The following is a 27937-nucleotide window of genomic DNA, read 5'->3' as shown; positions in this document are numbered from 1 at the left end:
GGAAGACCCTGCTAGCAATTGCATTGTCTTTCTGTATTGCTCAGAGTCAGAAAGTTGACCATGAAAAATCTGAGAGGGGAAACTAGATTCATCATGAAAACATGAAGGCCAGGAAGGTACCCACTTCTCCTAATATATGGGTATGTCTACACTGGAAATTGAGCAATACGTTTTTGTCATTCACAATGACAAAAGCTTTGCAGGGGCAAGCACTTCTGTAAATAGTGCACTTCTGCTGACAAAGCAAACACTGTTTTTAGGGGGTAGATATTTTTGTGGGAAAACACTGCCTGACTTTTAGTGGCACAGGTGTTTTGAGTTGTTGACACCGCCAAGTCACTAAAAGCTGTGTAGTAGAGACATATCCTAATTTAGAACAGGAGTGTATGCCTGCATTTATAGTATTCATTCATTTGTATTAATGGTGTTTGTATGACTAGGCATCCTATTGACTCAAAAGAATGAATGCCCATGATTTGTTATGATGTATGATGAGAATGGATTCATTTTATTCATAGCAAATAATTTGTAATGGTCTAAAATCCTGCTCACTTATCAGATCTTAATGGAGCATTTTGCAAAAGTCCTTCATCTGTTGTAGGCTACTCAAAACTAGACATTGGGAGACAGAGAGCAGAGGTGCTGGTACTAAGAGTTCGAGGGGTGCTCCCGTACCACCTGGCTTGAAAGTGGCTTCTATAATATAGGGCTTGCAGTTTGGCTCTGTGGCTCTCAGCACCCCCACTACACAGAATGTTCCCAGTATCCCTGATATAGAGACCCAATACTGCAGGTCTTACTCAAGTAAGCCTGATCCAAAGTCAATGGGTGTTAAGTAAGTCCTTTAGTTTCTTCAGTGCCATTCTAGTGTCCTGAGTAAATATGTAATTAGGCTTATGTGAACATATATTCATACTAGAGTAAAATACATATTTAAGCATATGTATATCAAATAAATTACTCAGTTAAATATGTATTTTGAGGTATGTATTATATACCCCAGAGACAATCATGGCTTTTTAGGTAAATATGTATTTAGGCACTTAAAAATGTCAATTTGTGACATAAGATGCTTTAATAATGTCTATAAATATATTATAATTCATAACAAATATTATGCTCTAGGCTTTTTTAGTTTGTACATGGAATTCATTGAAATCATTTTTGAGTATAGATCAATGGCATAATTGGGTTTGTGGTTTATTGACCTAAATAAATCTTAATGGCATTTTAAATCATTCTTACAGTTCTAACATGTCAATCTCACTGCCATGCATCCTCTACACTATGGTGTCTTTACGCTAAAAGTGACATTTTTGAACAAAATAATGAATGTCTACTTACAAGCAAACCATGCATCTAGAATAAACAAGAAGATTGTTTTAAATTATGTTTCCCCTGATACCCAAAGGCACTCGTCAACACTGAAGACTCATGACCTACAAACTTGTGTGATTAGTACAAATATTTAGTGTTACAATATTTTTTCAAAAACTTCAAATGGCACATTACATGAAATACTTCCTCACTGTAACAGTTTTGTTTCTGGATGTTAATCTATTAATTAAAAAAAACCCCACGCTGTCCAAATAAAAAATCATATGTAGGAATTCTGGTTGCATTGAACTGCCTAGGCTTCTTTTGCTGTTCTTTTCCCAGGCATATTTCTAAATACAAATGTACCTCATTCACCAATGTGTTACTTCAGTTATGTGTTGGTGTAATTCCATTCAAGTGGGGGCAGAAGCATTGCATAAATGAAGGGGTGAAGCTCGGAGGGGAATGAGGGAAGCTGGGACTAGGCAGAGAAGGCGGATCCCATTCCAGCCTCTCTGGGTCCCATTCCTTGCTCACAATCCCAGGCACCATGGCAGCTAATCCCAGGACAATCCCAGGCACCATGGCAGCTACTGCAGCCCCTTGGGGGTGTCACCATCACCTTTGTGTACCACCTTCCTGGACAGAGATTAGTTTATGCAGGAGCAAGCCTCTGTTCCCCCTGGTTCTGCCACCCCAGTCTCCACTGATGTCAGTAGAATTACACAGGTGAAAACATGGAATAATTCAATGGAAAATCAGGCCAATTACTTTACTTTTTTACACGTTTGTAGGATCAGTGTAACACAGCAGACAACATAACATCATAACAGAGGACAGTTTCACACCTTTTTATCCATCACAAAAAACCTTGTAATGTGTTGAGTATAAAGATTACAAATTACAATTTAAACAAAACACCAGAACGTTTATGCTTCAAATGGACCTTTTACAATTAAACACAAAATTCAAATGACATATTTTTAAGAAAGCACTTGAAACCTTTACATTTATGTGCTGACATTAGATTACTCTAAGCTGTAAACTTTTATAAGTTTTTAATACGATTAAATAAAAGCAGCATTACATTTTCCAGTCATTATGATTATTAAACAGATTGCAACATTGTAACAACAAGAAATAATATAAACACTTAGCTCAGGATACTGGTACTCAAAAAAGTCTCTTAAAAGTAATGCTGCAGAGATTTTTATGTGCACATTGTAAAATAGATATGAACTGGAGAAGACGTTGCAGTATACTATCTTTCATGTTGATGCCAGTGTTTTGCAAGCAGCAGTCTCCATAAATATCACATCCCTGTTTTAATATAAATTAATAGAATCAGTACTACCTTAAATAAAACCCTCCAGATTCATACTACTGCTGCTAAACAATGTGATTTATTTCAGGAATTTTTTTAAAAGATACACTTCTTAATTGTGGGTGTGCACATGTGTGTATATCAAATCATTTTCTTCCAATAACCTCCAAAATTGAAAAACTACCTCTAGGTAAGAAATATAAGACCTTTTCAATAAATTAAAAGGATTTAATTATACCTGAGACATTTTTGCATATTGGTGTCTTTGTACATTTACCTGTAGGTACTATAGTATGTCCTTTATGTTCTCTCAAAGCCTGAAACAAAGCCCATTGAAGTCAATTGAATTGATTGCATTAATTTCAATAGACTTTAGATCAGGACATCACTGTATAAGCTGGATGAATTTAAACAGAAATGTGTCCAAATTTAAAAAAATCCAAACAGTTGTTATATAACTGCTTTATCCACACCCTCAGCTATTTCATTATAGACAGTATTTTTCACAAGATCTTCATTATTCAGATAAATATTACAGACATACTAGACATAGACATCACATTTATGATGGGTCTGCTTGTTAGTAAAAACTGCTAGCATTCTGAAATATTTCTCCAGTCAATAGTGCATTGGTTATGCATGGACTTAAGAAACCTCTTCTTCTTGGCAGACCTGATTTCTGGATCTCGAGAAGGTCACCACATTTCTCCACAAAATTCTATTAATAGCCAAGAAGGTTTGGGGGTTTATTGGTAAATTAATGTAACATTATCATGTTAAGTCCCCCAGTCCTGCCAACACCCACACATGGACTGAGATTTTCAGAAGAACCTAAGGGAACTAAGGGCCCATTTCACATTGAAATTCCATGAGATTTACATGCCTAACTCCTTTAGGTTTCTTTGAAAATCCTAGCTGTGCCTAATGTTACTCTTGTGAGTGGTCACATTAAAGTCAGAGAGTTACAGGATGAGCATAAGTATCAGCAGTGTCATGTCTAAATGTGTTTACATGGGGTTATATGGTGCTATTTAATTTGGTGAAAAGCAGAATGAAATTGCAGATTTCATTTTTTAATCTAAAGAAATCAATAAAATTTTACTATACAGGCAGTCCCCGAGTTACGTGGATCAGACTTATGTCGGATCCGCAGTTACGAACGGGGTTTGCTCCGCGTCTCCTGGGCTGTCCCGCTGCCGGCATCCTCAGAGGCTTTGCTTCCCGTCTCCAGCAGACCAGGGAGATGCGGAGCAAAGCCACGGAGGACCCGGGCGGCGGGACCGCGGTGCGTCTCGGTCCGTCTCCCTGGTCTGCTGGGGGGCGGGGGGGGGGCACAGCTAGTACGCCCCGCCCCCCCCAGCAGACCAGGCTTTTCTCTGGACGCCTGTGGTAGAGCAGCTGGGGCGCTGCCGGTTGGTCCTGCAGCGCCACTCTGGGCAGCACCCCAACCCGGCAGCACCCCAGCTGCTCTGCCCCAGGCGTCCTGATTCAGCCGCTGCTGGTCAGTTTCAGCAGCGGCTGAATCAGGACGCCTGGGGCAGAGCAGCTGGGGTGCTGCTGGGTTGGTCCAGTAGCGCTGAGGAGCGGCGCTAACTGGAGCAACCCAGCAGCACCCCAGCTGCTCTGCCCCAGGCGTCCCCAAGTCAGCCGCTGCTTAAACTGACCAGCACTGACTACAGGAAGCCTGAGGCAGAGTTGCTCTGCCCCGGGCTTCCTGGAATCAGCCGCTGATCAGTTTCAGCAGCAGCTGACTTGGGGACGCCTGGGGTTCTTAAGTTGAATCTGTATGTAAGAACTGGCGTCCAGATTTAGCCTGTTGAAACTGATCAGAGGCTGATTCCAGGAAGCCCGGGGCAGAGCAACTCTGCCTTGGGCTTCCTGTAGTCAGCCGCTGGTCAGTTTCAGCAGCGGCTGAATCTGGACGCCAGTTCCGACTTACATACAGATTCAACTTAAGAACAAACCTACAGTCCCTATCTTGTACATAACCCGGGGACTGCCTGTACTAGGTATGGGGATTATCTGATGTTTCATTAGAGGAATTTTTGTGGAAATGATTAATTGCCATATAGCCGTACCAAATACAATAAGATAGAAATTAAAATTGGTTATTTAATTAAGTACAGTTTACACTATTGACAGGATAAGAAGTTCATGAGCATTGTGGGGGGGAAGTGACATGAAATGTGCCCTGAGACAAGTAATTGGGCATATTTAATAAATCAAGAAAAAATGGATAATAAATAGTGTATTCATGATGGACATCACAATTAATTTGTTTCTAAGTGGATTATTGCATCCCTCTTCCTTTGCACAATCATTTCACATGTATCATTCTATATTATTGAGTAGTTTTTATATTGCTCTACTTTATACAGAAAGGGGCTAGCCCAAGTGCTGAAATTCAACATAATTTTCTTTAAAAAAAAATCTTATGTTCTACACTACAGACACTTTAGTGTCAATAAGAAGAGTTACATTTCATTGACAAGCAAATGATCATAGACCTAAGAAAATATAAACTTGGAAATGTTTGAGTTAATATACCAATAAATAGCATATTACTATGTAAAAGAAATGAAACATTTTGCACACAGAAGATATTTTTCTAAGACCTGAAGGTTGTCTGTATAACAGGTAAAATATAATCAACAGTTTATAATATAATGGTCAACCAACATGACCTGATGTGAAATGATGCTACATCCTGTAACATCATGAGCTCTTTATATGGTATAGTGACATATAAAACATCAGAAATAGGAAAACCTGATGTTGACTAACAACTTTCACTTTGTAACAATATTCACTCTGAATATTTTTGTCATTAGTGAATGTTTTCAATACCTGCTCCTGCTTCCACTTGAGTCATTGGCAAAATTCAGTTGCTTTCACTGGAACAGAGTCAAGCTAATTGACCCCAACCCTGTTCACAATGAAGGGAATGGCAAAACTTTAATTTACCTGGCTGGGGCAGGATCTGACCCATTATAAGTACAGGATACATTAGATGATCCACATGTAGAGTTCCAAAAGCATATGTTTCATTTTTCCATACATATATTTAGGAGCCCTCCAACATGACCAATACTAGAATGCATTACAGCTTTCATGGTACAATTGGCACTAGGAGGCACTTAAGTGACATGTTTAAAACTTATCTTTGGTAAACACACACAAAAAATTGCAACTAATATTTTGTTTCCTGATCATGAGAAAAAATTTAATTTGCTACTTGTATATGCGTGCACACACATCTAAATGTATATAGGACATTTCTAGTAAAAAATGTCATATCAAATGCAAGTAAGAACATTTTTTTAATCACTTCAAAATGACACATTCCTGTTCTGCTGGGGTTTTGTTTGTTTTCATTATTACCATAAGCTGTACATTTAAACTTACTTTTTTTTCCTGGTTCATATCAAATATGTATCGAAAGAAAGTTTCCACATACAGAATGTTTACTTTCTCCCTCATGCTTTTAATGTACTTTACATCATTAATTGCACAGAATAATTAAACCACCTGCTCATACAATCTTGAGTATCTGTAGTTCAAGATGCTGGACCCAATATTGCATTTCATGCACACTCAAATTTCCTATTGAATTCCATGGGTGCACAGGAAATACAGCATAGGCCCCATTCAGATTGATCCTGCAAAATGTTGAGCATTCTGGTGAATTATCTCAACTGCTAATATCCTTGAGAAGTGTTGAGAAGTGTTCAGCATCTTGCAGGATGCTGCTTGCAGGGAATCACTTGACCTAGGAGGAGGGTATTTAATCATTTCAGTCAACCAATGCATATTTCAAAAATAATTTTACAATCTGCACTGCAAAATAGGCATTGGCAAAGTTATGACTTAAACTGAGGAACAAATTTGGCCTCATAGGCGCAATGTATCCATAATATCAATGTTTTCTAAATCTGTCATCTTTAAATCAGGTGTTTCCACTGAACACTTTAAATACCTCATTGGCACACTATTTTCAGCTGCACTATTTAAATTACACGAATGATAGGTTTAGAACCTAAAACAACTATGTATGGCACTTTGTACAATTAGAATTGTTTATATCTTTCTCCTTTTGGCCAAAGGGGTTAGACAGCTCTGTCACAGACTCTTTACTTTAAGAACATGTGATGGCTATCATGAACTTGTTGAATAATGGCCAGTGATTTTAGATGTACATAAATTATTTCAGGATGTGCTTACTGATGGTTTAAGACCTGGCTGATCAAAGGCAATTGGAAATCTGCACAAAAACTGAAGTAAGTGATGTAACACTTGCTGTAATGAGGCCTTTATTTTGAACAAGTTGGGGAGCAGGGTGGGCGATGAGAAGACTAACTTTCACTAAACCATTCCACTTTGCATTTGTATATGAAATGGATATGGCTGGTAGATGATGGGTGGCTGTCCATGAGCAACATAATAATTGCTGAAGTTCCTGTCACTGATATAGGGAGCAGGCTGATAGTAGCATGTTACGTTGGCTGCATTTGGGATGATGTTTTGTTCTCCAAGTACTTTTAAAGCGAGAATTGTAATCATGTTCAGAGTTTGTCGTCGTTCATGTCCCATGAGACAGACTGTGCTCTCATTTACAACTCCACGCAGAGTCATCAGGTAGTCATATTTGCTCTTTTCTTCCCCAATAAAATGGTTGCGCAAATATGACTCAATTTTCCTTTGTTGCTCAGCCACATCAGGAAAATCAATGAAGAATCTGGAACACATATAACGCTCCAAAGATTTAATTTCAGCCTCATCTGCTGGTTTAAAGTCACGAACCAGCAGGTTGCTGTATTTCAAAAGGCCTCCACCCCGTATTTCTTCAGGGCTCCTTGTAGAAATAAGTTTGTATTTTAGGTGATCCATTGCCTCATTGAAGTCTCCATACATGCTCTCGGCAATAACAGTAGGATGTAAATCTTCTGTCAATTCACATTCGGTATCACTGTAAACATTTAACATGGAGTCCAGTATTATTTGAAAGGAATCAACACTAAATTCAAATTGTCGTCTGAGTGAGTTTACAAATTTTAGTTCTACATTCTTTCCACTGTTGTTTGACAATGAGATGAGGCTCCAGCGGTCATGATCAGTGGAGACTTTGACCATCTTTTGCACATATGCATCTTTCATAGTCTGAGCAGTGATCTTTTCCTTATTGACACATTTTGGTAAAAAGTCCAGTAGGCAATTCAGAACTGCCTCCTTAACAACCTGAAATTCTTGTTCCCTTGGTAATTCAACACCAAAAATGATGTCCAGGTCTTTGTAGCTAGTTCCATTCTGTTTCACAAGGATGTGACTAGCTGTTGAACCATTCAGACGGATGTCTCTAACAATAATTTGCTTCTCAATAAGCTGCTCCTTTACAACATGAATGATATCCTTTGGTTTTACCTCCAGTGTTGGAAAATTTCCTCTTCCATGAATGGGTATTACCTCAGTTAATACTTGATCCAGTATTTTTATTTGATCCCAAGTGAGACTACTGAATCTGTGATCTAAATCCTCAGTCATTGTGAAGTCAGCTGGTTAACTAGGAAAAAACAACACAAATATTAAGAGGAAAACATTAGGATCCACATGCAAAAGTCCGTAGTATGCCATCCCAAAAATTCATCTTACTGTAGAAGACACTGTTAGACACAATGAGCAAGTAATACATTTTACATTTAACTATATCACGAGCTGGATGTCTGACTAAACCATTGCATTTTCACTGGCCACAACTGAATTTTGATTTTTTTCAAGGTTTAATCCTATCAAATAACATTGTATTTATTGTTTAATCCAGTGACTAAAATACTCTGAAGTATTTTATCTCTGAAGAACTCTGAAGTTCTTTAATCCTGAATGAAAAGCATTCATTGTTTTCAATGGCTATTACACACATGGAACAGCCAAAGGGAATTATTTAAGAAAGACAAAAATAAAGCAAAATATTTATCTCTATGTATCTACCTCGGTATTTTTAATGCATTTGTTGCTATTGTCTTCTAAATGCGTATTTTTCATTATGTTTTAAGAGCTGGAGACTGAGGAACTTGTAAAAATGTTCTCATAGAAACTCTGAGGCAAAAGTCTATCTGACCTAACTAATTCACTGTTTGACAGCACTGTGTAGGATTTGCAAGTTCTGGTTTGCAGATAATGAAGCGATCTCTAGTTTACATTGAGATTTGGGTTCTATTAAGTAGAACCTTTCTGGAAGCCTCGCACCTCACTCTCCAATATTTGTGACTGGAAACCAATAAAAAAGGCACTGGGTAAAATCATGGCTTTAGCAAATTTAATTTAATTTAATTTTTTTGCTTTTACATCCTTATTTTAAGTAGGCAGTTAGATCAATAGGTTAACTGGTTTAGGTTTATAATTAGAAAAACTTGAAAAAGCCCTCAAAATGTTGCACTTAAGATATTGCTAATTGAATATGTCCAAAATGTTATTTTCAAGACGTTTCTTAATGGGTTTTATGTAATTAAATACTCTCATTTTGAGACAAGTATGTACAAATGTAATTAAACACAGTTATACAATTAGATAATTAGAAGTAATTACAGTAATTACATAAGTTATGAAGAACTGCATTCAAGAGCTACAAAGTGAAGAAAATTCACAGTGAAGTGTTAGATCTCCAATATGTAAGTAACATTGCCAATTATTATTATTATTATTATTATTATTTCACTGGGAATTCTCTCCAAATTTCTAATCTTACCCCCCATCATGTATTACTCAATTACTAAATAAATAATTGTTATTTTGTGATGATTCTCCTTTTGCATGTCTAAGCCTCCTCAACTCCTCTGCTGCAGTTAACCACCAAATACTTAGTGAAGGAGTTTTATTGCTGAAATGCTATCATCTTCTCCCCTGAAGATCATAATATTTTTCATCACTCTTCCATAACTCCCATCATAACTCATGGACTGATATTGTTATTTGTTGATAACTTTTCAGTTACACTCCATGTCAGGTTGCTCTGACTCTACCTATTGAGTTTGTAGCTGCTCTGTAAGGGTGTGTTTGTTCTGACTCACTGTGTGATGGAGAGGGTGATTATGAAAATGATTGAACCATCATGCACAGCCTGAGAGAGGGTGCAGTCTTTAGCTAATAAGCTCACTCTTGAGACAATCCAAATATTCAGGAGTGAACACTAGAAATTCTTTAGCATATGAGAGCTTGTTGCTCAAACTTTTTATGGGCATAGGTATTAAAAATAAGTATTAAATAAGTATTAAAAATTGGTTTTGGTTAGTAGAATCTATTGTATTTTCCTGAACATACTATATATAGTTGAAATCTTGTTTTTAGAATTGCCCTTGGTTTTGTGAATTATTAGCATATAGAGATTAATGTTAAACTGAAGATCCTCATATTTTGACATTTGTTCCTTAAATCGTGTCAGCTGATTATGATTTCAAACAGTAATAAATTAGATTAATATAACTACTTTCAAAATACACTACTATAATACAGTAGAAGGATAAGGAAGATAACCTTTACAATATACCTGTGCACTGTCTATAAACACAATTGGTACTGGTGGTAATGTAATTCATTGCATCATCTCTAAAAGGAAAATATCGACTGTCTTCCTTATAATGACTTACGGGTTAGTAGGAGTTCATTGTAATGGATATTTTATTAACTTGATACATTAAATTGTTGGAGACTTAGAACCAAAAGGTCACTATTAAATAACAGACTGGAAGACTTTAAAGTTTAATTATAAAGATTTTGTAGAAGAAAAAAATATGTTTTACTCCTATAGGTGTAAGTATATTTTTATTATTTATTTATTTATTTATGTTATTTATTTATGTAACATACATACGTACATAATTTTTATTTTTTAACAAACATTCCAGCTGATTGAGGTATAACAGCTGCCAATGTTCTATGGGAAAGGAGAAAACTTAATATACATATTAACAGTGTGGGTATGTGTGAAAATATTTGTGTGATTAGGTCCTTTGTTTCTTAAATTCCATTTGAAATAAAGAAAGGGACTTGCCTAACTTTTAAGTTTATTTGAAGCTCCTCATGTGGGTGCACATAAAATATGAGCTGTTTGACTAGCTCTGTAATGGGAAAAAATGGCTATATAGCCGATGTCTGACAACTGAATAAGCATATCATGATAGAGCAAGCAAGAAGCCTTTTAAGTGACACAGAAAATCCTCCCCATTTTATTTTGGCAAAACAAAGTATCAGCAAATTGTAATAATGTTATTGTAGCATCTCCTGGCTTCATTTTATTTTCTAATCTGCAGTGACAGCACAAGTACACTGACATATATTTTATTCCTCTCTCTTCAGTTATAACTATCTTGCTGAATCAAGACCTAAAAAGGTTAGTATTTTGTTTGTTTTCTTAAACTGCTGCTGACAAGATTTTTTCATTTGTTATACTCAATCCCATACTCCCAAACTTCCCCTTACTTTAGTGTGATGTATATAGGTTCATGATTCCAAGGCCATAGGGGACTGATCACCTAGTTTGACCTTCTATATAGATAAACATTGTTCACCTGGATGAGTTTAGGACAATGTTTCTCAAAGTGGGCGGTGGCCCCACTTTGAGAAAGCTGATAAGGGGCCATTCTGGTTTGTTTACTTACTGGCTCTGTAGCCACAGAGCCTTGCGTCACCCATTGGCTGTGGTTCACTGTTTGCAGCCAAGAGGAGCTACAGGAAGCAGCAGCTTGGCCACACCGTTTCTTCTGACTCTTCGTGGCTGCAAATGGTAAACCCCGGCCAATGGGAGTTGTGAGGCTCCCTGGCTGCAGAGCTGTAAAGTAAACAAACAGGAGCAGCCCGCTAGCAGCTACTTGTTTAGGATATTCAGTATTCAACATGAAAACTAAAGAAATTGCCCTTCTTTACATTTCCCTACATAGCTATCATTGCACATTTATACAATTACTAAAGACATTTATAACGAAAACTGTGATCCTCCCTCCTCAATTCTTCTCAAATTACAATAAATGGCAAATTTTCAGAATGGAGAGGGGTAACTAGTGGTGTCCCCCAAGGGTCAGTCTTGGGACCAATCCTGTTCAACTTATTCATAAATGATCTGGAGAAATGGGTAAGCAGCGAGGTGGTAAAGTTTGTGGATGATACTAACCTGTTTAAGATAGTCAAGACAGAAGCAGACTGTGAAGAATTTCAAAAAGATCTCACCAAACTAAGTGAGTGGGCAACAAAATGGCAAATGAAATTTAATGTGGATAAGTGTGAAGTAATGAACGTTGGAAAAAATAACTCCAACTATACGTATAGTATGATGGGGGCTACTCTGGCTACGACAAATCAGGAAAGAGATCTTGGTGTTATCGTGGACAGTTCTCTGAAAACTTCCATACAGTGTGCAGCGGCGGTCAAAAAGGCAAATAGGATGCTAGGAATTATTAAGAAAGGGATAGAAAATAAGACACAGAACATCTTACTGCCCCTGTATAAAACTATGGTACGCCCACACCTTGAATACTGTGTACAGATGTGGCCTCCTCACCTCAAAAAAGATATTTTGGCCTTAGAAAGGATTCTGAAAAGGGCAACTAAAATGATTAGGGGTTTGGAACAGGTCCCATATGAAGAGAGGTTAAAGCGACTGGGACTTTTCAGTTTAGAAAAGAGGAGACTAAGGGAGGATATGATAGAGATATATAAAATCATGAATGATGTGGAGAGGGTGAATAAAGAAAAGTTATTTATTAGTTCCCATAATAGAAGAACTAGAGGACACCAAATGAAGTTAATGGGTAGCAGGTTAAAAACTAATAAAAGAAAGTTCTTCTTCTCACAACCTCCTCAGGCAAGGAGTTCCACAGATTGACTATGCGCTGGGTGAAGAAGAACTTCCTTGTATTTGTTTTAAACCTGCTGCCCATTAATTTCATTTGGTGGCCCCTAGTTCTTATATTATGGGAACTAATAAATAACTTTTCCTTATTCACTTTCTCCACACCACTCATGATTTTATAGACCTCTATCATATCCCCCCACTTAGTCTCCTCTTTTCCAAGCTGAAAAGTCCCAGTCTCTTTAATCTCTCCTCATACGGGACCCATTCCAAAACCCTAATCATTTTAGTTGCCCTTCTCTGAGGTTTTTCTAATGCCAGTATATCTTTTTTGATATGAGGAGACCACATCTGTATGCAGTATTCCAGATGTGGGCGTACCATGGATTTATATAAGGGCAATAAGATATTGTCTGTCTTATTTTCTATCCCTTTTTTAATGATTCCTAACATCCTGTTTACTTTGTTGACTGCCGCTGCACACTTTGTGGATGTCTTCAGAAAACTATCCACGATGTCTCCAAGATCTCTTTCCTGATTAGTTGTAGCTAAATTAGTCCCCATCATTTTATATGTATAGTTGGGGTTATTTTTTCCAATGTGCATTACTTTACATTTATCCACATGAAATTTAATTTGCAATTTTGTTGCCCAGTCACTTAGTTTGGTGAGATCTTTTTGAAGTTCTTCACAGTCTGCTTTGGTCTTAACTACCTTGAGCAGTATAGTATCATCTGCAAACTTTGCCACCTCACTGTTTACCCCTTTTTCCAGATCATTTATGAATATGTTGAATAGGATTGGTCCTAGGACTGACCCTTGGGGAACACTGGAAAAAATGTAAGGTAGAAAATCTTATTTCAGTGGAGAGCTATAAAAAGTCTTGTGAAATAATGCCATGGATGAGAATTTCCCATTATAATAATATTTTTTACTCAGCCTGTATCTGTGAGGGAAGAGTGATACATGACCAACAGATTCATGACCACAGTTGTTCCTCTCCAGCTAAGCCCTCTTGCTCCATGACAAAAAAAATAACTTTGCAAATTGTTCATGAATGTGAAAGTGTCTTTTGTTTTACATTCAATATTTCCACTTTTTAAAGCTTTAGATGAATAGTTGAGGGCTACATGCTAACTAGAATCATTGCACTGAGAGAAAGGGGTACTCTTTGAATATTTGTTTTGGAGATGTTTAATTTTTCTTCCAAGCAACTGTTATTACAATAATTTCCTAGCGAGATTTATTAGCATTCACTTGTGCATTTTCTCTTAACTCCTGCATTTTTATGAGATTTGTGAAGTTAAAATATCATAGAAATGTAGGCTTGAAAGGACCTAGGCTACATCTACATTGGCCCCTATTCCGTAATAGGGATGCTAATGTAGCACTTGGGAATAGGCAAATCCGCGGGGGATTTAAATATCCCCCACGGGATTTGCATTTTCATGGCTGCCGCTTTTTTCCAGCTTGTAGATAAGCCGGAAAAAAACGCCAGTCTGGACGTGATCCTCCGGAAAATAAGCTTTCCGGAGGATCTCTTATTCCCACTTTCAAGAGATCCTTTTCCGGAAAGCTTATTTTCTGGAGGATCGCGTCCAGACTGGCGTTTTTTTCCGGCTTATCTACAAGCTGGAAAAAAGCGGCAGCCATGAAAATGCAAATCCCGTGGGGGATATTTAAATCCCCCGCGGATTTGCCTATTCCCAAGTGCTACATTAGCATCCCTATTACGGAATAGGGGCCAATGTAGACACAGCCCTAGAGAAGATATCATAATCATCCTATTTTGCTGACGCAGGATTCCTTTGTCCTGCAGCAGGTTATTAGACATTGCAGTGGACATGGATTCCTGAATTTTGCATTCTCAGATACATTTTTCAAGGTTAGATTTTCTTTTTAGATGTACTCATTAAAGCAGCAAAGCACACGTTGGACAGGTTATGCTGAAGTTATCAGAGAATACTAGAACTGAAAGGCACCTTGAGAAGTCATCAAATCTAGTTCCCTGCCCCCATGGCAGGACCAACCACCATCTAGACCATCCCTGATGGACATTTATCTAACCTACTCTTAAATATCTCCAGAGATGGAGATTCCACAACCTCCCTAGGCAACTTATTCCAGTGTTTAATCACCCTGACAGTTAGAAAGTTTTTCCTAATGTCCACCCTAAAACTCCCTTGCTCCAGTTTAAGTCCATTGCTTCTTGTCCTATCATCAGAGATCAAGGAGAACAATTTTTCTCCCTCCTCCTTGTAACACCCTTTTAGGTACTTGAAAACTGCTGTCATGTTCCCTCTCAGTCTTCTCTTTTCCAAACTAAACAAACCCAATTCTTTCAGTCTTCCTTCACAGGCCACATATTGAACTTCTTACCAAATTACCTTCCTGGTTATGCAAAATCTGGGTATCTTTGACTAGACAGTATAAATGATGCCAAGCGGTAAATGGTTTGTGATATGAGAATAATATTTGGAGGGATAGCTATGAGGCCTTCAAACACATTTCCACTAAGGCTACATCTAGACTGGCATGATTTTGCGGAAATACTTTTAACGGAAAAGTTTTTCCGTTAAAAGTATTTCCACAAAAGAGCGTCTAGATTGGTATGGATGCTTTTGTGCAAAAAGTGCTTTTGAGCAAAAGCATCCGTGCCAATCTAGACGTGCTTTTGCGCAAGAAAGCTCCGATGGCCATTTTAACCATCGGGCTTTCTTGCGCAAAAAATTAAGGTGCCTGTCTACACTGGCCCTCTTGCACAAGTATTCTTGCGCAAGAGGGCTTATCCCTGAGTGGGAGAGGGAAAGTATTTGTGCAAGAAGCACTGATTTTGTACAGTACAAAGTCAGTGCTCTTGAGCAAATTCAAGCAGCCAGTGTAGACAGCTGGTAAGGTTTTGCGCAAAAGCAAGTGCTTTTGCGCAAAATCTTGCCAGTCTAGACGTACCTTAAGTGTATGTTAAAGGCCTGACCTAAAGTCCATTGTAGTGAATGGATAAACTTCCCTTGATTTCAGTGAGCTTCAAATCAATGGCCTGTTACAAAATTTGACTATAGTTCTACACAGTGAAAAATGGTTGGTTCACCAATTCTCTGCACTAGGTAAATTCCACCAAAAATAGATGTGTGTTTTTATATCTGGAAAAAGAAAACCTTGCTGACAAGCAATGTATTTAACACTTTGTATAATTAGATATTTAAATAATTAAAATCTGGAGGACATTCACTTTCCAATTTAGGTAATGTTTTGGTTCGAACATGTTTAACATTCTTTTTTATATGCTGTATCTTACTGTTTCAAAGTATTTTCAAGGGGTTTATAATATGCTGACATTTTCAAACAGAATACATCCAAAACAATTATTGTGAAGATATGCTTGCTGTATTCTGATCTGCTAGCTTTTATCAGAGTAAGTATATAAACAAGCATATTGAATATTTTGAAACTCCACCTATCTTTACTTTTTGTCTGCACTTGACACAAGTCACTCTGAGACGTGTCACGGATTACATTAAAGTCTCATCAACTACACTAATTAGTTTTGCTCTATATTATAATTTGGGGTTTCACAGCAGAGATGCTTAAAATAACTATTGAGATTGTTTCTAGTAATGTGTTTTGGTTCACTATATGGTTATCTCAATACCTAATGATTTCTTTGTCATTTTGTTTAACTGTATAGTTGATTTAAAGACATGTTTCTCCATTAGGTAGGAATCTTTCTTGAAGCAATCTTCATTGACTTCAGGAACTACAATACAGCCTGGCAAGTGTACAAAAATATCTATTCACAGTATGGCTGTGTCTAGACTGCCCAGTTTTTCCGGAAAATCAGCCGCTTTTCCGGAAAAACTTGCCAGATGTCTACACTGGCCGCTTGAATTTCCGCAAAAGCACTAACTTCCTACTGTAAGAAATCAGTGCTTCTTGCGGAAATACTATGCTGCTCCCATTCAGGCAAAAGTCCTTTGCGCAAAAGGGCCAGTGTAGACCGCTCAGATTTGTTTTCCGCAAAAAAGCACCGATTGCGAAAATGGCGATCGGGGCTTTTTTGCGGAAAAGTGCGTCTAGATTGGCATGGACGCTTTTCCGCAAAAAGTGTTTTTGCGGAAAAGCGTCCATGCCAAGCTAGACGCTCTTTTCCGAAAATGTTTTTAACGGAAAACTTTTCCGTTAAAAGCATTTCCGGAAAATCATGCCAGTCTAGACATAGCCTACAAGTATGCATGTGAGAATTGTAAGCAGTAGTAGAGACGAGGCGCTCTAGGGAGGGCAATCTTCTGACTGGCCCAATTTAATCTTGGTTTTCCAGATCTTTTCCATTAAGTTAATATTAATGGATGTAGTGAAGAGATTATTTGCCCTATAATCCTGAGATTATGCATGAGTTGCCATAAATCAGTACAATTACCATCTAGTTATTCTGACATAAGAACTAGTAACTCCCAGTCATCTGCTCTTCTGCGGGAAAAGAATGCATGGCACTGTAAATAATCCAAAACAGGAACCATGCACTTCAGTCTGTATTTCTCATTTCGCCTTCAAGGATACAAGAAATGAGTAGTCAAAAGAGAAGCAGGAGCATTAAAAAAAAAAAAGCCTCATCTTTCTCCCAACCAGATCAAAACATTGGGAAAGCAGTGCTGTCATGCACACATGTACCTGCCCAATTACATTAGTGTGCAGAACTGCAAATCATAAGAGCAGTAATAATACAACCTGACACAAAGCTGTGGACTTGGGAAAAGGAATCCCACAGCATATAAGGTGAACAAAATCACAGGAAAAGCAGTCCACACAGCTAAACCCATGGTTAGCTGGCGGGATTAACAAATGAGTAAGAAGACACTTGTTTTCTGCATGCTTTGTGCATTTCTTTTAATTTATATTGACACTACATTATATAAAGAAAAATATTTTTACTCTTGACTGCATATCACAGCCTCACTAACTTATGGAACTATGTTTTCAGGAGTATGAAAAAATAGACTTACTGTGGTAGGAATATTGCCAAACATGTACTTCAGTAGAGTTAATAAGATGACTCACTGGGTCCTTTGGTAAAAATATGAATCGTCATCTTGTCACTGATAAAAACATGAACCACCCAGGGAAAACTATAGGAAAAAAACAAACAATAACAATCTTTTTTAGATTAAATGTTAACTGCTAGTCACCTGCTGCACATAATAAATCATGCATTATGCCCTGACAGTACTGCAATCATGACAATAGCCTTTTAAGTTATAAATGATACAGTAAGAGCTATGAATGGAAAAAGAGAGCAGTACTTAGAAAGATTTTGAGCTTCAGGTCATTCTTAATCCTCTGCCAATATATTTACTCACACAGTAACTTGTAAGGCATTAATATTTTACTATTTCTCCTAGGGATTAAATAATTATTACTTATAAATAGCAAATTAATACAGACATTGTGGAAATATAGAAGAGAAGAATTAGAATCAATAACAACCCAGTAAAATTAAATATTTTCCTTTCACAGATGCGGATCAGGGATTGCACATTTTCCAAAAATGTCTGCAAATCACAGAATGCTCTCAGTGTCTTGGAAGCCAGACAGCAACCAGTTCATTTAAGACAAGCATAAATGGTAAAAGTGGGAACTCCAGGCAACTATATGTGTTGCACAGATATATGACCAGTTCTGCGTAAATTGTAAGGCATTTTTATTAGCACTTGATACATGTGATCATACAAATCCTTTTACATACACTATTCATTTTTAACACTGATATTACTGTACCACTTAGGAGGCCTAGTCACAGACCAAGACCTCAGACCAAAAAGATAGTCCCCCTGTCCACAATGAGCTTACTGGAAACACTGACAATCTGATCATTCATTTTTAATCTTTCCTCCAATACTCAGTTATTCCAGTTATATATGCTCCAATGTGGTTAAACTAAGAAACACTCACTATCAATCAAAAGAAGGGCTTTGGAGATTCCGTGACCCTGCAACTACAGAATTCATTTCTTTCTGCAGAAACATGCACCATCTAAATTTTTATTCAAAAATATTTGTTTCTACTCTTTATATTTGCAGAGACAACCTGAGTGTAAATTGATGCAGTGATGTCTACTTGAGTCTGCAAAGAGCCCAAAATAATTGCTCAGTGGGATGTAAGCTCCCTTGTTAATTTCAATTAGGGCCTTGTGAATTTTTTAAAGATGCACAGAACTCAAGATTTTTGCTGCAGAATATGCCAGTTAGCTGAAGTCAGGAGCCTGAAATTTTCTGTTCTGTCCCCTTACCATATATCTGTCTGCAGCTACTTTTTGCTCTTTGGTTAGTCACAATGGTCAGCTAATTACAGAGCATATCCCTCCATTATTCTAAGGAGCCTGGCAGCACAGAATCCAGGAGCCAGAGCAAGAATCCAGTCTGCAGACAGAGAATGAAAGGAGGCAGAATTGTAGCCTGGCAGCTGCAGAACAATGCAGCAGCTGAGGCCCAGGCAGCCTATGGGATAAACTGATAGTTACATGGACAAGGAAAGGGGGTTCTGAGCAGGACTCCAGGACAACTTTAAGGGAGCAGAATCAGTCAGGCCACCAGGTAATCACAGCAAAATATTCATCCTCAAAAACAATCATAACAATAACTGGAGAAATGTCACATCAATGAGTATTTTCAACAGTGAGCTATGGCTGTGTGTTTGTGCGAGAATGATGGATAAATTCATGGTGATAGACCTGTTATTGTGGTACAATGTAGAGGTTGCCATTGTGGCATTTAGGGAATGTTCAAAAGGAAAAGCAGAGAGTTTTCCTATGAAATGTGCAATTTTGTAATGTAATGTGCTCATAAAAGCAATATCTGGTACTAACTGTTTAAATTATTCTTCAGATATTAATCTCAGCAGTAGTCTATTGCTGATTCAGAAGTGGAGAGAAAGACTTTGTATACCTTAACTATTCTACTCTATTGTTCCCAATGTTTAACAAAGTGAATAACAATTCAAAAACTGCTTTAGGAAAAGTTTGGTTTTGTTATGGTTTGGTTAGTATTTTATATATACTTTTGATTCTTGAATACAAAATTTGGGCCATAATTATGATGAAGTAGAGATATGTGCATTTTAGACCTAACTGCAAAGTCATGTATACATGTGATGTTACAGTGATCGCTGGAGCATAAGGGCATTGAGAATGGCCTAGTAGGTAAAACATGGCATTGGGTTTCTAGTGTTCAACAACTGAAACGCAGTGGGGCAGGTCACATGTAGTCAATTTGTCAAACTGCTTCCTCTCTGTGACTGGCTAGCCATTTTGAGACACTGTGGCACTGATTTTCAGAACTGTTCAGCACTTGCAGCTCTCATTAAACTTCTGGTGCAGTCACAGCTCCTCATCCGTTCAGTCTCACATTGAGTAGCCAGAAATTGAGGCATTCAATATCAGTGGCTTGTTTCCAAAATTTTGACCTTTATCTTTCTGTGTCCCAGTTTCGAGTGCAATATAATAGTGTTTATTGTTCTAGATTAATACACAGTAAAACCTGTCCAGTCTCTCTAGCACAATGACTCCACTTAAAAGTCACAGATGAAAAATCCTTATTAAATATGACTAACCTCCAGCAAAACCAGGCAAGTTACAGTCTGAAACAATCTTCTTTTTCAATCTATTATTAACCATCCTCATAATTATCTCTCCTTTTTCAAGTGATTGGGGGGAACATGAACTTTGCAGTGTGCCCTGAATATTATCAAATTTGGACTGCTGAAGACAAAAGAGAGAGGAGGGTGCAAAGCCAAGGGGCTTTGAATGAGATGTAAAACTCTGGACACGGACACTTGAGGTCCATAAAAATTTCCTAGAGGTATTAAACATGTTATTCTGTATAAATTCTAATTTATTCTAATTCTGCCTATCTAATAACTCTTCACTTCTTATTTTCAGATCCACCCCTGAAATACCTGCATTTCACGATAAAATGAATAATTATTGTGAATACTATATGTATAGTCTGTATCAGTTTATTAAGCATTGTGGGATTGATTCTTTGTGATGAAAGATGTCATTTTTTTAAAGTTAGTTAATTATCATTATTGTACCAAAAAAGCCACCTCTGTATTAAGATGTTGTGTCTAATAAGCAGAAACACATTTTATTCACCTTTAAAATATCTGTTTACATTGTGATAATTTTTCCTTATGATAAAAATTATTTTACAAAATATAGATACTATTTAAAGATACATAAACAGCACCTGATTGCTAAATTAAGCCCATTTCAGAGTACAGCAGGACATCAACATATCTTTATTAAACAAATCTTATTTAATTTGGCCATTACAACCATACCAAGCTTTTAATTTAAGTATTTTTTAACATAATTTCAGACCTGTACACCAATGCGGTTCTAGTACCTATAACAGGGTACATCTTGCATAACTGATTATATATACAATTAGTTTCCTGTTCATGAGTTATTTTGCCTTCAATTGGTTTGGATTTTTATAGAACAGTAGAATTATTTAAATTTACATATAATTTACATATAATTAATATAGCTATTAATAAATTATGAATGTGTGTTTATAGCTTCCAAATTACAAACATTATTCAATGACTGCAAAATGTAATAATGGACTTTCCTGTTTAATTCTACATTTACTTTATAAATTACATTAAAGTTGAGCAAATACATAAAATATATTACTAATTTAAGTACCTGCTATATAAAAGCTTATTCATAATTTTACATAAGTAAGACTTGGGGTTTCCATATAGAACTTTATATAACATAGCTTTTTTATAATTAAAGAAGTCTCATTCAGAAATAAAATAATTTTTTTCTATAGTTCTATAATAAAGTAAACTGCATCATTTCACTCAAATCACATCAGGAAGGAGGAACAATGCTGAGAGCACAAGATCATAATATTGCTATTTTTCTATGCTGGAAGAAGGATGAAATGTCACTGATGACGTTATTGACACATTGCTGAAAGACAGTAGAACAATGATGTACCAAGGAAAAGTGTAAAGCCTAGCACAGATGTGTGTATTCATCAGTTTCTTGCTGCCATCAATAATGGATATTGAATGCCATACAGTTGATGACATCAGTTCTAAGATAATATGATTCAAACTTTCTGTCACCCACATTTGTAAAAAGAGGAATCACATTGGCATTTGGATGCCCAAAAGCCAAGTCCTGTATGCAGGTACAGATGTAAAGAGAGAACAATTTAGAAAAAAATCAGCTAACATTGTTACTAACACCTTTTCTGGGGCTCTGCAATATTGTATAGAAAAATCACATCTTTTTGGTGATATTTGCTAGAAGAAACCGTGTCTGCTGGTAGGCAAATATTTTGAATAAAAAAATCTTTCTTATCAGTAGAATTCTATTTACTGATATCCAATATTTATAAATGCTTGTTTTACAGATTTTATATGCTACATTCTATTTCGGTGGGTAAACTGTGGATACCCTGTAATAACTGATGAAAAGATTCTTGAATGTTTGTCCATACATAACCCCTGATCCTGCAATGATGCTTGCAATAGATCTTTGTTTTATTCCAAACCTGTTCTGGCTAATGAAGTCAGATTAAATACCTGGAAAATATAGGAAACATGAAGAAAAATAAGAGAGAGGGGACAAACTCTATTTTAATACTCGGGCTGCTCCTTGGAAGTCAAAGGGTTCTAAGAGCAGAATGTGGCCCAAATGTGTTCGTGACCAAACATTTTACCATAATGGGGCAAATTCTGCTGTCCCCTAAATCCTGTGCAATGCCATAGATCAATGCATGTATTTAGGTTTCCCATGGTGTAAGAGCTAAATTTAGCCCCTATATTTGGTTACAAATCATTACAAAGGCTCAATGGGATTGATTGTGCACCATTAATCCAGTGGAAGGTATGCCATTGACTTCAAAAGAAGCAACAGCAACGCCTCCTGGCAGTTCAGAACACCTACTGAAGTCAATGGGAGTTCCATGCATAGAAAGATAAAACAAATCAAATGCCTGCAACGAGAGTGTGTGTTTTGGTTTTGCTTTCCCTATGTACTGCCTTTCATTTACTATTAGCCCAATCATCAGAGGTGAAAATAAGCGGGTATGCTCTGATGTGCAGCTCCAGCAAGAGCTGGCTGCGCTGCAGCAAAAGCCAGCAGGGAGCTGTTTAAAGAGCTGGAAGGGACCTGGGTTGCAATAGGACAGTACCCGTAAGAAATTATAAGTTACTTTCACTGCTGCCAATACTACAATCCTAATATAGGCAACACTTGTACAAGAGTTTTATTCTCAGTAAAATCTAGAAAACAGATTTTTCTTTTTTGTTTTCATCATGTATACTGTGAGCATGCTTGAAATTAATGTTTTCTGTAGAAATTTGCAGATGCTGAATTGCTTGGTTTCCATATAAAATATACTAGAAAACTTCCCCAACATTGCCCAGATTCTTCAGGAAAAGGGCTGGTGAGGAGGGGGGTTGCAGGACTCAGCACAGGCCCTTGGAGATGTGGGGGGGGGGATGTTCAGGGCAGGAGGCATGGAGAGTGCAGGAATCATGGTGGGAGGTTGAGGAGGGGCTCAGGACAGGGGGCTGGGGATGTGGGGGAGTGCAAGAGTGAGATTTGGGGCGAGGAAGGGCTCAGGGTGAGAGGTGGGTATATAGGAGTCAGGACAGGGTGTGCAGGAATCAGGGCAGGGTATTGGGAGGAAGAAGAACTCAGGGGAGAAGAAGGGGAGGAGATTCAGGACAGGGAGTAGAAGTGACTGCAAGCTTCTCCCCAGGGGGGCACCCCACCAGATGGCTTCTCCCTGTAGTGGGGGTGGGGTCTGCACTCCACCCTCTGGCTTCTCCCCGGGGCTGGCCAGGGGCAGGAGGGACCATTCATCTGACCAGCCTGGGGGAGGCCCAGGCAAGGGGGCTACATGGGCCAGCTCTGCTGGCACTCTCTAGTCCCAGTCTGGGGGCCCGAGGGGAGGCTGTGCAGGCCAGTCAGTGGGGTGGACACTCTGGGCAGACTGGTAGTGCTGAGGAAGAGGGCAGGGTGTGGCTCTTCTGGAAAGTGTTGAGGCTTTTTTTCCTCCCCTGTCTGGTCATGCTTTTTCTCTCTCCCCCTATGCAGCAGGGCCTTCTGCTCCCTCCCACACCTCAGTCTGGCAAGGGCTTTTTCTAACCCCCTATCCCACCCTGCAAGGGCCTTTTCTTCCTCCACCCCCATCCAGCAGGGGCCTTTTCAATTCCCCCGTCCAGTGGGACCTTCTCCCTGTCTCTCTCCCCACGTCTGGTAGGATTTTTCTCCCCCTCTCCCAAACCTGGTGGAGCCTTTTCTCCCCCCACCCCTGTCTATTTGGCAGGGACTTTCTCTCCTCCCCCCCCCCCCCAATCTAACGGGGGATCTTTTCTGTGTAACAAGAGTTTGTAATTTAATGCTGATATTTACCAACAGGAAAATCTCTCCTGCTGTTTCAGCCGTGCTGGCCAAAGAACTGCAGGTGAACATTCCCCAGGGTTCATTAATTCCCCCCTCCATACTTGCTCAGCACCCTCTTAAGGCTTGGCTTCAACTCCCTCACCCCCAATTCAATAACTTCAATGGGCTTTATAACAGGCCCTTAATTCTGTGTGTGCTAGCTAGGTACATAGTTTGGACAGCTACATAAGTGTGTAAGGAGTTTCTTACACATCTATATGGCATGTAGTTCAACTCACAATAAGGCTCAAAAGTTAAAGGAGAACACAGTTTAAATTTTAGTCAGGAAGTCCCCATCAACAATTCACTTTGGTTTCTTACTCATTTTCTGAGTTAACAGTGAGCCATGTCACTATGGACAACCACATCTTTTAAAATCAGTCCTGAAAAACCGGTTCTTTGGAATAAAGCACATAATACAAAGCATATGCCTGTTTAATAGACTATCTCCATTATGATGGAATAATAATCATGTTTAGTTTTAAGATTTACAAATATACCACAAAGAGATGTATTTGAAGAAGGAGCTTAGGAGTCCCAGTTCCGTGTGTGTGTGTGTGTGTGTGTGTGTGTGTGTGTGTGTGTGTGTGTGTGTGTGTGTGAGCGAAAAAATTAGGTAACAAATATACAGCCCCCCCCCTTTTCACAGACTGTTTAGAACCTATCTTGATTTCTGAAAGTATAGTCCTTATTTGGAGTTAGTACCTAATAATTTCTGTGAACAAACTGCAAGCCAGTGTGTCTTGTCAGTACAATGACAGAGCTTGAGCTAAATAACATCACAAATGCTAAATAATTCATAATACAGTATTTGCAATTTATTTGTGCTTTGTGATTTATCACCAAAGTCACATGGTATGGTTTCTACTTTGGATAATGAACAGTGAACAGCATATGTCCAGTATGATTTTGTGGGAAATTATCATTTGTGCCAAAGTTCACAAAACTTCTGGAATTCATCCAAATGTCTAGGAATAAGCCATTAGTAAAGTGCTGTGAACAATAAATCCCAGCAAATTACAGCAGACCAAATCTACCTAATTCAGTCTCAAAAATAGTCATAATTCACTTTGTATTACTAAAGCAACTCTAGTGATAGACACTAGAGCCCTGAAGGCATGTAGTTACTCTGGATTTTACACCAATGTAACAGATCAGAATTTGGTTCATAGGTTAAGATAATGTATCTGTTAAATTTACATCTACTGCAGAATTACGTTTAAGTCTGAGTTCTTAAACATTACTCTAAACTCAACTAGTATTCTACTCCTATTTAGAGACACTGAGATAATAAAGTGACAGAATCATAAGAAGTCTCAGAGGGGTGCTGTGTTAGTCTGCAACTTAAAAAACGAATTGCCCTGTGCACCTTAGAGACAAATAAAAGTATAAGATCATATAAGTAGATAAGGTGGGAGAGGTAATATATTTGATTACACCAACTTCTGTTGGTAAAAGAGAGAAGCTCTGGAGCTCCATAGAGCTCTTCACAAACAGCTTTTGTCTCTTAAACTAATTTAATTTGATCCAATCAAAGATATTTCCTCACCCACCTTGTCTCTTTTCTATATTGGGACCAACACTACAGTACTAGATTAAAGATGAATTAATTCTGGGACAGAGATGAATAGCCTCTGAGCAACTTGATGGATCTAGTTTTCAGTTAAAAACAGAAACAAGGAAACTGTACACACCATGGCCAGGTGAGAACTAAATACAGTCCCAATATCTGGGAGGGTATTTCCACCTTTCTATCCAAAGGGGGCTGTCATTTCCTAATGTTTATGCCCAGTGCCAGTTTCTATACATTATCATTACAAACAAAATTTCAACAAATACCATGCTTTCCAATGAGGAAAAATATTTTAGTGATTTATTTGTGCAGTCCTTAGAAGAGATGGATTTGGGGAGAAGTTACACAATGGTTTTGAAAGGTGAATAGCCTGTTGTAATATTGAAGCAAATGATAATATACTTAACTACAATACAGAGCAAGAAGGAAACATGCTTTCTTGGGGCAGAAAAGACATCGAACAATTAGAGCTAAGCTAAGGAACAGTTTATATTGAGGGGGTGGACAGGGAGAGAGAGAAGAAATTTCACTCCTGCTTCTCTCCAAATATATCAATGGGTTCCCCACCACCCATATTTCTAAGTAACCCTCTCTACCCCCGAAAAGGAGAGCAAAGAACAATGAACCCAAGCCTGAGGTGCGGGCTGTGTCTTCAGCTTGCGCTTGCAGCGGGGGTGAGCAGCAGCCGGACCAAGAACAGCTACCTGCGCTGCTGCCCTATGTCACGGGCCGACGGGTCCCCGCGCCTGTGCGTGTCTCTCCCCCGCCCCGAGCTCCCACGACGATCTGCCCACGACCCCGCCCTCTCCGGCGAGAGAAGTACCAAGTCCCAGGGGCCCTCCGGCACCAGAAGGCGCCTCCAGCACAAAGTACGAGTCGGGAATGCCAGGCGCAAGGGAACCTGCAACCTATGCACCGGGACCCTACAGCAGCCGCGGAGCCTAGAGCACCACGGGGAGCCTAGAGAGCTCAGGAACTCTCCGCGCCCCAGGACTCTGCCAGCCCCCGGGAGCCCTTCCAGCGCCAGAGGGCGCCGATAGCTCTCAGGGTCCCTCCTCCCCAAGGACCCAGGAGCATGCGGAGATCAGCGTCCCCGCCGCTCCCGGGCCCCTACAGCACCCACACGCACGCGGCGTGCAGCCGGGACTCACCGGGCTGGAAGTTGCGCCCCCTTCGCGCTCCGTCCTCTCCCCCTTCCTCCCCACCGCCGTCGGGCGAGGGGGCGCGCCCCTCACCGCCCCGTCCGCGCCGCTCGGGGCTGGCTCAGCCCGCGCCGTGAAGGGCGCCCGGGGCGGGGGAGAGACAGGCACAGGCGCGGGGACCCGCCGGCCCCCCAGCGCCGAAGCAGAGCTCGCCCGGGGAGAAGCGGAGAGTCGCCGAGCCGGAGCCGCCGCCGCTGCTGTCCGCGGCCAGCCTGGTGCTGAAATGAGCCCCCGCCCCCGGATCAGCCCTTGTAGCGTAAAGCCGTGGCCATGGCAACCCGGCGTCACACAATTTAAGGTGGCGGCGGGGACCTGCGCGTGCAGAGGGCAGCCCCTGACGGGGGCCACTGCCCGGCCCGCCCAGCGCGCTCCCTCCGCCAGGCCCGCCCGAGCCCCAGGCTGAGTCCCGGCCCGGCAGCCCCTTCGCCCGGCGCTGCGGGGCACGGCGATCGCGGGCTACTCCCGCCGGAGCCCGCCTGCTGGGCGCTCGCCTCCCGCCCGCAATAAACAGCAACACCCCCCGCGCACACACTCCGCTCTGACTAGTTCTGCTCCCTCTCTTCCCGCCCCGCGGCTGTGCAAGGGCCGCTGTGTCCTTACGTGGTCACGCGGCCCCTGCTGGCTCCGGCCCGAGGGACCACGGAGCAAGGCTTAAGGAGGAAGCAGCTTGGAAAATAATGAATGAAAAACAGGCATCGCCAGTCCTGCCTCAGCCCACACTGCCTCGGGCAGCGCGAGTAAAGGAGGACTGCAAAGTTACTATGGGACACAGGTGTTTACCAGCACTGGCTGGCAAAATAAAGGATCGTGGGGTTAATTGCGTAATGGGGAATGAGCTGTTATTGGTGGAAGAAAGCTGTGAACTGCAAAGACAACGTGCCTGCTTATTTTAGCTAAAATCAGGACACCCAGCACCTTCAAAAGCAAAAACAAACAAACAACCCCCCCCCCCCCCCCAAACTCCAAGAACAGTAGAAATGTGTAAAAGGAACTTCAGACCGGGGAAATTTTTATTGAGAGAGCTTGCTGCACTGATAACCACTTTTTAAAGTCCTTATAATCCAAAACTAGCCCTTGGAAACATGAACACATTTTCCTTGTCTGCTTCAGGTGAACTACCTCACAGGGGGAAGAAGGCCTTCATAAGGCCTTTGTGGAGAATCACCGATGTGTAGGACTGGAGGAGACCTCAGTAGGTCATCTAGGTTATTGTGCTACTCAT

The 27937-nt window shown here is 39.7% G+C and overlaps 1 protein-coding gene and 1 long non-coding RNA gene across 3 annotated transcripts; one reads left to right on the top strand and one right to left on the bottom strand.

The window, feature by feature from the left end:
- LOC142831212 (uncharacterized) lies at positions 1–18115 on the top strand. 2 transcript variants are annotated; one of them, XR_012906866.2, is made up of 4 exons: positions 1–140; positions 10988–11021; positions 15823–15888; positions 17985–18115. It is a non-coding gene; the product is annotated as an uncharacterized LOC142831212 (long non-coding RNA). The 2 variants fall into 2 exon arrangements; XR_016350567.1 differs by lacking the exon at positions 15823–15888.
- TENT5D (terminal nucleotidyltransferase 5D) lies at positions 6935–26950 on the bottom strand. The gene is made up of 3 exons (XM_075940780.2): positions 26665–26950; positions 17474–17596; positions 6935–8198 (listed from the first exon to the last, which is right to left on the bottom strand). The coding sequence occupies exon 3, from the start codon at positions 8177–8179 to the stop codon at positions 7004–7006; it is 1176 nt and encodes a 391-aa protein (XP_075796895.1). The 5' UTR covers positions 8180–8198; positions 17474–17596; positions 26665–26950; the 3' UTR covers positions 6935–7003.
- Positions 26951–27937: the final 987 nt, after the last annotated feature.

The sequence above is a fragment of the Pelodiscus sinensis genome, chromosome 13, assembly GCF_052426305.1.
Source record: "Pelodiscus sinensis isolate ZL-2025 chromosome 13, ASM5242630v1, whole genome shotgun sequence".
NCBI classification, from domain to species: Eukaryota; Metazoa; Chordata; order Testudines; family Trionychidae; genus Pelodiscus; species Pelodiscus sinensis.
This window is presented reverse-complemented; position numbering and strand designations above follow the sequence as displayed.

Excerpts from the sequence above, each read along its gene's own strand:
- TENT5D (XM_075940780.2), bottom strand. The coding sequence starts at position 8,179 with ATGACTGAGGATTTAGATCACAGATTCAGTAGTCTCACTTGGGATCAA.